General features: G+C 38.3%; 3 protein-coding genes across 3 annotated transcripts; 2 read left to right on the top strand and 1 right to left on the bottom strand.

Annotated features, from left to right (window-relative positions):
• The first annotated feature begins 571 nt into the window (after positions 1-571).
• LOC103940763 (mediator of RNA polymerase II transcription subunit 21) lies at positions 572-1,572 on the top strand. The gene is made up of 3 exons (XM_009350940.3): positions 572-875; positions 962-1,091; positions 1,344-1,572. Exons 1-3 carry the CDS (start codon positions 630-632, stop codon positions 1,418-1,420), a joined length of 453 nt encoding a protein of 150 aa, XP_009349215.2. The 5' UTR covers positions 572-629; the 3' UTR covers positions 1,421-1,572.
• A 490-nt stretch (positions 1,573-2,062) lies between these two features.
• Positions 2,063-4,243, bottom strand: LOC103950304 (signal recognition particle 19 kDa protein). Its single transcript, XM_009361493.3, has 4 exons — positions 4,089-4,243; positions 3,369-3,563; positions 3,161-3,260; positions 2,063-2,479 (listed from the first exon to the last, which is right to left on the bottom strand). Exons 2-4 carry the CDS (start codon positions 3,543-3,545, stop codon positions 2,346-2,348), a joined length of 411 nt encoding a protein of 136 aa, XP_009359768.1. The 5' UTR covers positions 3,546-3,563; positions 4,089-4,243; the 3' UTR covers positions 2,063-2,345.
• A 755-nt stretch (positions 4,244-4,998) lies between these two features.
• Positions 4,999-8,075, top strand: LOC103950305 (ATP-citrate synthase alpha chain protein 2). Its single transcript, XM_009361495.2, has 11 exons — positions 4,999-5,410; positions 5,522-5,683; positions 5,791-5,871; positions 6,154-6,205; positions 6,332-6,446; positions 6,550-6,631; positions 6,747-6,842; positions 7,061-7,162; positions 7,309-7,425; positions 7,526-7,642; positions 7,783-8,075. Exons 1-11 carry the CDS (start codon positions 5,135-5,137, stop codon positions 7,852-7,854), a joined length of 1,272 nt encoding a protein of 423 aa, XP_009359770.2. The 5' UTR covers positions 4,999-5,134; the 3' UTR covers positions 7,855-8,075.
• The last annotated feature ends 582 nt before the right edge of the window (positions 8,076-8,657 follow it).

Here is an 8,657-nt window from a genome sequence, read left to right on the forward strand (position 1 = left end):
CTTAGCAATAATTAGACTTTTTAAGGTGCTGCACATGCCTCTCTAGTGCTAATTCCATTAAAAGAACGGCAAAATTAAACGATTAGGCTTACTATATATTTGTATCATATTTTAATATTATATAATGTACATGTCTAAAAGACACATCAGTGAACAATTTTATTTCATTATATATTGATCGAATGTATGGCATGGCACACTAATTATTTTTATTAAATGTAATACACTCGGTCAAATTTAGTAGGATAGATGTGTAATTAAGGATTCGTTTGTTAAAATGAATAAACATGTATTTGTTGAGATTGATTTTAAATTCCAAAAATAGTTTAAATGTTCTTTAAAAAAAACATCAAATAAGCACTTAAAGTACATTTTCAAAATTTCCTAAACATTAGTATTAAAAATATTTTCACAAAAAAGTATTTTCGATTATTTTAAAAGCATTTTCAAATCATACTTTTTAAAATGATTAAAGATAATAGTTGTACGAATGTAATACACGTAGGAAGCCTACCAATGCCTCTCGAAATTGGACAAAAGGGGGAACGAACCCAGTACGACGTCGTACTAGTTGATATTCTCCTTCAAGCGTTGCTGCTTCCTGTGTTTTGGGGACAAACAGTAGAGTGATGGACGCAATCAGCCAGTTGCAAGAAAAGGTGAACACGATCGCGACAATTGCTTTCACCACCATCGGGACGCTACAACGGGATGCGCCTCCCGTCCGAATCTCCCCAAATTACCCGGAAGCCGGATCCGCACCGACCCCCAATCCCAATCCGAATCCCAACCCGAATCCGACTCCGGAAAGTGACACGGAGTTCGCGAAGCAACCCAAGCTGATGAGTGCTGATCTAGTGAAAGCAGCAAAGCAGGTGGGCTTTGAGTTGGTTGACGTGGCATCTAATTTGTTTTTTTTTTTTTATCAATTAATTTTAATTCCACGATTGCACTTGTGCAGTTTGATGCATTGGTGGCGGCGCTGCCGTTGTCGGAGGGAGGCGAGGAAGCTCAGCTGAGGAGGATTGCTCAGCTTCAGGCCGAGAACGACGCCGTCGGCCAACAACTTGAGAAACAACTGGAAGCTGCAGGTCAGTCAGTGCGTTCAGTCAACTTAACCAGTCACATTTGACCAATAATACGCTAATAGAACCGGTTACAAAATTTTAGTAAAAAATATAAGCCGAGAACATTGAAAATACAGTAATTTGGAACCGAATTATGGTTTATATTCGGCTTATTGTTTGTTCGGTATCTCCTTAATTCTATTTTTATCAAAAGTTTATAGGTACAGTTTCATTTATGTTTCATTTGTTTGCCTGAGTGGTTTTTGATGGTGGCAGAGAGAGAATTGCAAGAGGTCAGAGAGTTGTTTGGAGAAGCAGCGGATCACTGTTTGAACATGAAGAAATCAGATTGAAAAACTAGAGTTGCTTCTTGTTTCTTAGGAAATTTACCACTGTAATTTACGTGTTCTTTTTAAACCGGTTACTGAGAGACTATGGATCTTGTGTAATTGTGGTGCCAGTATTTTAGAGGTTATGCTTTTAATTTTGAGAACTTTAACGAAAAGCTTCAGGTACTGTTCATTTTAATGAAGAATCACATTTTTACACTAAAAAATCAATCATGATACTATTCACTTTACATTTTATTTGTCTTTACCGTTAAAACTCAAAGTTTTCAAGTTATTTTCATTAAATTTTCTTTTAATTTTTTATACGAGCGATATTAGAGAAGAATCAAACTTAGGACATCAAGTTATTGGGAGAGAAGATTCAAACTCAGACATCAGATGTAAGAGAGATGGTAAATCCTAAAGTTATGAGCCTCTAGAGCTAGGGTTCCTTACATGTCAATGAAATGAAAGACAATTCTCCAATCGAAGGGGCGTCTAGCAAAACCTTGAAGAATCCGGCACTACGGACTTTTACTAACCGGTTCACGATGGATACCGTACGGAGAACCGCCGTTTATATCTGGCCGGAGAATGAGACATCATTCGCAACAGATTTGGCAGTCAAGTCACTTCGTTTGTTTTTTGTTTCCATGAATACCAACGGACACGAAAAATGATCTCCAACTTTCCAAAAGGAAAATGTTCTAACAAAACCAAATAAATCATCCTAATCAAACCAAATAAATCATCGTCAAACATGATGGTTGATATTGTCCTGTGTATGCATTCGCAAACTTAAATAAGGTGTACAACAAGAAATGTCTAAGCTGACAATGAGTTACGACAGATTGAAAACTAGGATCCTATTCAACGGGAGCGTGCGGTTTCTGGTAGAGTTCAATGCCAAAGAAAAAGTATGACAATTTGTGAGACTGCAGCGGCAGAGCTATCTCTTTTTCTTTCCATGTTTCCCAGATTTGGCAGGTCCAGCACTTGAAGTGGATGCAGCGGGCTCCTGCTTCTTAGTCCTACCAGGATGCCTAGGAACCATCTCTGCAACTTTCAGCATCAGCTGTTTTCCTGCAATTTAGTCAAAATAAAAACCAAATAATTATATACATGTATTAATCAACAGGCACACGAAAAACAAGGACAAATCTTCATTTTATGTTTAACTAAATAACGCAAACAGTTGAGTTGTAGAATGTGGCGACGCCCTCATAGGATTAATGAGACAACCAGACAAAGGAATCGCTTGCAAACGCTCACTGAAAAAACTTCGAAAACAAAGTCCAGTTGGTAAGACTTATTCTGGCTTTAACTATCTTCGTAAAGGTTGACAATGTTATACATCCGTGGTTCAAAGACGAGAATGGCGAAGAGTGCATATGTCCCACTGTTACAAACAAGGATCTCTGTACCCTTATCTTATTCATTCCCTGTTACCCACCCCAACCCACAGCTTGAGTCACAGATTAGGAGCCTATGATATAAGGTGAGATTAAACTGGGGGGGACTCTAACAGCTAGAAACTGCCAAATATCACAATAGCTTTTGCTTTAGCTATATAGAGAGAGAGTAATTTGACAGGATACCTTTGCTAACACAGTAAGTTTTATCTCAATACCATGGATTACAATAAGCAATAATTAAAGGCCACTGTTTAATGTCCCATCCCGAAATCTTGCATTAACTGATACATTACTTTTGAGAATGTCATAAAATTAAGGGTAAGTGCAATAGTAATAGAGCAATACTTACTGGAAGTAATGTCTGGATTATATGGAGTTCCATCTTCCTTTTTGAGCAAGACCCTCACTCTCCCAATTTGCATGAAATCACGTGGATAAGCCTTGTCTATCTACAAGAGTCAAACACGCCGCATATATTAGTACAAATCACACCCACTACTGGAACTAAACATGCACAAACCTTATGACACAGATGGTGCAAATGTAGCAAAACAAACCTCGATTGCAAATGGGAGTTTAAAATAGCTGCAGCAATCACCAATCTCAGCACAAGTAGGACCCTCGCACGCTTTTGCGACACTGATTCGCCTCCCTTCAGCCACAGTTTTCTTCGAGTTAATATAGACTGGATAAAGAACAACCCACTTCTTTATATTGGGGGTCTCCTTATCCATGTCTCAGCTAATGAATACCTACACGATAAAATTATTTAATTACAACACAAACCCATCACATTTCTTTCCTTCCTAGACACAAATGCACAAAAAAACATTGAAATGTTAAATGGAAAAAGAATATACATTTCAATCAATATGCTCTAAGCAAGACGAAGATCAATCAGAAATCCCAATTACAGCTAAATACTCAATGGCTCAAGATTTCTATATATATATGTATGTATAAACAATACACACACATATATATTCAAGAAAAGCCTGATGATGCAGATCAAAATCAAAGTAATTTAGTACACTATTCTTAATCCCTGACCAACAATCACCCACACAAAAATCAAAGCAAGCACACGCAGATGTAAAAATGCACCAGATCACAGAAACCCTAAAATTCCAGCGACAGAAAGAAAATTCAAGTGGGATTGAATCAATGAACTAACCCAACAAAATAGCAATTGAAGTTTGAGAAATGAGGAGGGGGACGGTGGAAACAAAATGTTCGAGCAATTGAATCGAATCGAAAACGTGATCTGAAGAACTTACCAGAAATTGAAACACAAGCAATGGAGAGTTTGAAGAGCAAGCCGTGATATGCGAGAGACTGAGACTGCAACGGAGATTCGACGACGAAGACCGTCCGCGCGGAAGAAAACATGAGTTTTTACTTTTAACGCCCAATAATTTGGGCTTCACACACTCTTCAAGATTTGAGGCCCGTTTATATTTTTCGGGTTGGGCTTGGCTTTGATCAGCTATAACCCAGCGCATATTCAATAAGGTAGTGCTGTTCATTCATTATTTTTTGCCTCCACCAATATATGACTGTTAAAAAATTAATTCTATTCAAGTAGTCCAATAGCTTAGCAAATATGGTATTGAATTTTTACTCATGCCCAAGTTCACCTTTTTATTATTTTTTAAAAAAATTTATTCAATTATGAGATTCAACAATAAGACCTCTTCTAATTATTGACAAATACTTATATTTTTTTTAATAAACGATATCATTTGCACTAAAGGAAATGATGTGGGTTTAACTTCACAATAGACTAGCAATAATGTAGTTCAAATTCATCTTTGATAAGAATCAAATTTAAAACCTCTAATGTACAAGAAAGAAGGAATATCACTATAAGCGACAAATACAGTTTTTAATTGTGAAAAGGAGAATAGAGTGCTACAATTGATGAAAATCATGAAATTGGTTGTTGAAAATCGTTGGACAAATGAAGAAACTTCCAAAAGTGTGACATAATCAGCCTTGAAGTACCCGTCAAGCTTCCCACAGTTCGCTAACGACCATGTCTAAAGAACACAAGTGGCGAGAAGTGGCACGTGGCAGGCACACTTCAGCAATCTGATTCTTAACCAATCCACTGGCGCGTGTATGTGGTAGGACTATTTCCACGCGTGTGACTTTACAATCTTACCCAACTGTACACACTCATCAGCCGCACCTGCCAACTGCGCACTTCCCGTTCGCAACACAACATCATTTGCCACTCCACTCCACTCCACCGCACCATACCAGACCCGACCCGATTGTTCGTATCCGGCGACGCCAGCGTGATCCGAGAAAATCCGACCCAATGGCCCGGAAGAAGATCAGAGAATACGACTCCAAGAGGCTGCTCAAGCAGCACCTGAAACGACTCACCGGAATCGACCTCCAGATCAACTCAGCTCAGGTGACCGAGTCAACGGACTTCACCGAGTTGGCGAACGAGCTGCCATGGCTGTCGTCGACGCGGCTGGTGGTGAAGCCCGACATGCTTTTCGGAAAGCGCGGAAAGAGCGGCCTCGTCGCCCTAAACTTGGACATGGCGCAGGTCGCCGAGTTCGTCAAGCAGCGACTCGGTAAGGAGGTAATTGAATCCGATTTCGTATAATTTGAATCGTCTTTTGGAAACCCGAGATTTTGAATTAGGATTTTTGGATTTTTTTGTTTGATGGGTTTTGTGTAAATTTTGGAAAAGGTTGAGATGGGAGGATGTAAGGCGCCGATTACGACGTTTATAGTGGAGCCATTCATGCCTCATGATCAAGAATTTTACCTCTCGATTGTGTCTGAAAGGCTCGGATCAACCGTGAGCTTTTCAGAGTGTGGAGGGATCGAAATTGAAGAGAACTGGGACAAGGTAATGAAAATTTGTGTTTGTTTCGAGTGTTTGGAATTAGGATGGTGTTTTCTGCTTGGTTTTGAGGTTGTTAATTTGCTGTGGTGTTTGGTTTTTATGTTGCATAGGTTAAGACTATATTTCTTCCGACCGAGAAGCCTATGACGAATGACGCTTGTGCTCCATTGATTGCCACTCTTCCATTGGAGGTGTGTGTCATAGATCATACTGTTCTTTTTGACGTTTCTCCATGTTAAGCTCGAACTTCAGATCTCGCAAGCAAATGCGTTGTTATAACAATAAACATGAGCATATACATGAGGCTCGCGACATTGACATGGACTGCTCGCGACATGGACTGTTAAACTTTTTTGGCTATATTTCTTGTGAATCCGTTTGATTATCATCATTTTATTATTACTACTATGCTCTGTGTATTCAACTTTTTGGTTGGTTTTGGGACATATGCTTAATGTATTCTGCTGTTACAGGTCAGAGACAAAATTGGGGATTTCATAAAGGGCGTATTTTCTGTATTCCAGGGTACGAACATCCAATATGGATTACTAAAGTATAGAACTGTGTAAAACTGTGATTAGCTATGTAATGATTAGTTAGGTACATGCTCTTGTTGCTGAGGAAGTTTGCATTCCTGATTTTCTTTTGCAGATTTGGATTTTAGTTTCCTGGAAATGAACCCATTTACCTTGGTTGACGGTGAACCTTATCCATTAGATATGAGGGGGGAGCTGGATGACACTGCTGCCTTCAAGAACTTCAATACGTATATTTCTCTTGATGATTTTCCAAACTTTAGTTCTACCTGTTTCTAGTTAACTACTTTTGGTTTGATTTTTCCTTTTGACAATATTTGTAATACTATTCAGATGGGGCAGTGTGGAGTTTCCACTGCCTTTCGGCAGAGTCTTAAGTCCTACAGAAACGTTTATTCATTCTCTGGATGAAAAGGTAAAAACCGAACTGTTCCTTGCGCGGAAAGAAATTTATGATAAGTTTCAATTTACTTTAAGGATCAGCACTTTTTAAGAGTTGTTCAAACTAAGGTTAAACATATATATTGCAGACAAGTGCATCCTTAAAATTCACTGTGTTGAACCCAAAAGGACGCATCTGGACCATGGTAGCTGGAGGGGGTGCAAGTGTTATTTACGCTGATACTGTGAGTAGCCTGAATGCCTGATGTATTGCAACCATATAGCTATACTGTCCCTGTAGCAGCCCTTTCAAAATTTTGGGTCTCCATTTTTGGCTTTAATTCATCATTTCTGATTGAATGTGCACCCATTGCTATTTCTCCCCTCTGTTTCTTTGAACGTTGGGAACCTTTAAATTCCTACCATGGCCTGTTGTAATATTCTGGCATCGTTATGGGATTAGGTTGGAGATTTGGGTTATGCTTCAGAACTTGGAAATTATGCAGAGTATAGTGGAGCTCCTAATGAGGAAGAGGTGTTGCAATATGCAAGAGTTGTTGTCGATGTAAGAAGCTTTTCTTATCTTATGAAAATCTCTTTCTTCTCTCTTGCTCACACACACTTCCACTCGTATTTACTTCGTCTGACTACTCAAGTTGCAACCATTACATGTAGCACACTAACTGCCAATAAAATTCTCATATATTGCAGTGTGCAACGGCTGATCCAGATGGTCGTAAAAGAGCTCTAATAATTGGAGGTGGTATAGCTAATTTCACAGACGTAGCTGCTACATTCAGTGGAATTATTAGAGCCCTAAGGGAGAAGGTACCACCACATTTTGACATTCATATCATATAGATAGATTGGCCTAGTTGGTTTATTTTGTTTTGTATGCTCAAACCGTTTCTCTTTTGCGACATCAAAGGAATCCAAGCTAAAAGCGGCAAGAATGCATATATTTGTGAGAAGGGGCGGTCCAAATTATCAAACTGGTTTGGCAAAGATGCGTGCTTTGGGGGAAGAACTCGGAGTTCCTCTTGAGGTATGCGATGACTTTCTGGTTTTGACATTTGATATCAGTTGTTAACAAGCCTTACTCTTGAAGAACGTTAAAGGGTGAGGTAAAACACAAATAGATTATAAGTCACGGCCTGCAAGCCTGACTGTCATTTCTCTATGCAGGTTTATGGCCCTGAGGCAACAATGACCGGAATATGCAAGCAAGCAATTGAGTGCATCGTGGATGAAGCTTAAGAGTTTCTTATTCGTGGTTCTTTGTATGAGTTTTCAAGCCTCGAAGTGTGTATTATGATTTGGCCAAAAAGGCAAAAAGTGTGAATTGTGAGTTTATCTTGGCAAGATGAGACCGCATAATTTCTTCAGTTTTCCAATCTTTTCAACTATTGTGACTTATTGTGATGAACCATGTTTAAGTGTGTTCTTGTTTTGAAAGGAAATGGTTGCATTGTGTTCTTGTTTTGAAAGTAAATTGTCGCATTACTTTCCTTCCTATCCTTCCGTTTTCTGCCCCTTTGAGTATTTCAAGTTTAAACAAGTAAGAGGTAATAAGCAAAAGAAAATATTTGTCACAAAAATTATACAAATCTTTAAGGAATGAGGAAGTGAGTAATTTTTATTTTTAAACAACGATATTCTACATGTAAGGGGACGGCGATAGTCTACTATGAGGGGAGGGGGTGGATTGGGCTAAAAGAAAATCTAAGATCCATGTGTTTGTTAATTTGAATCTAAGATGTTCGAGTTTATGACTTGTTATCGTTCAATAGAGATTAGAGAATTTGAAATGTCATCATCCAGTTCTGAATGAATGTGTTTTAATTTTTTCATATTTATTACTTTACGACTTTATGGAATTAATTTTCATATCCTTATTTTTCTCCTACACTCTACTTTTAATCTCTCACCTTGTGTTGGATAAATAAAAATAAAGAATCAAATGACAAAGTTGCATTACAAGTTTTTCCTGGCAAATATATATAAAGGTAATTTAGCCAAAGGTGAATAAAAACTTTACTATTAAGCCATATATCAATGAC

The sequence above is a fragment of a genome, unplaced genomic scaffold, assembly GCF_019419815.1.
Source record: "Pyrus x bretschneideri cultivar Hongxiangsu unplaced genomic scaffold, Pyrus_bretschneideri_v1 Contig21, whole genome shotgun sequence".
NCBI lineage: Eukaryota > Viridiplantae > Streptophyta > Magnoliopsida > Rosales > Rosaceae > Pyrus > Pyrus x bretschneideri.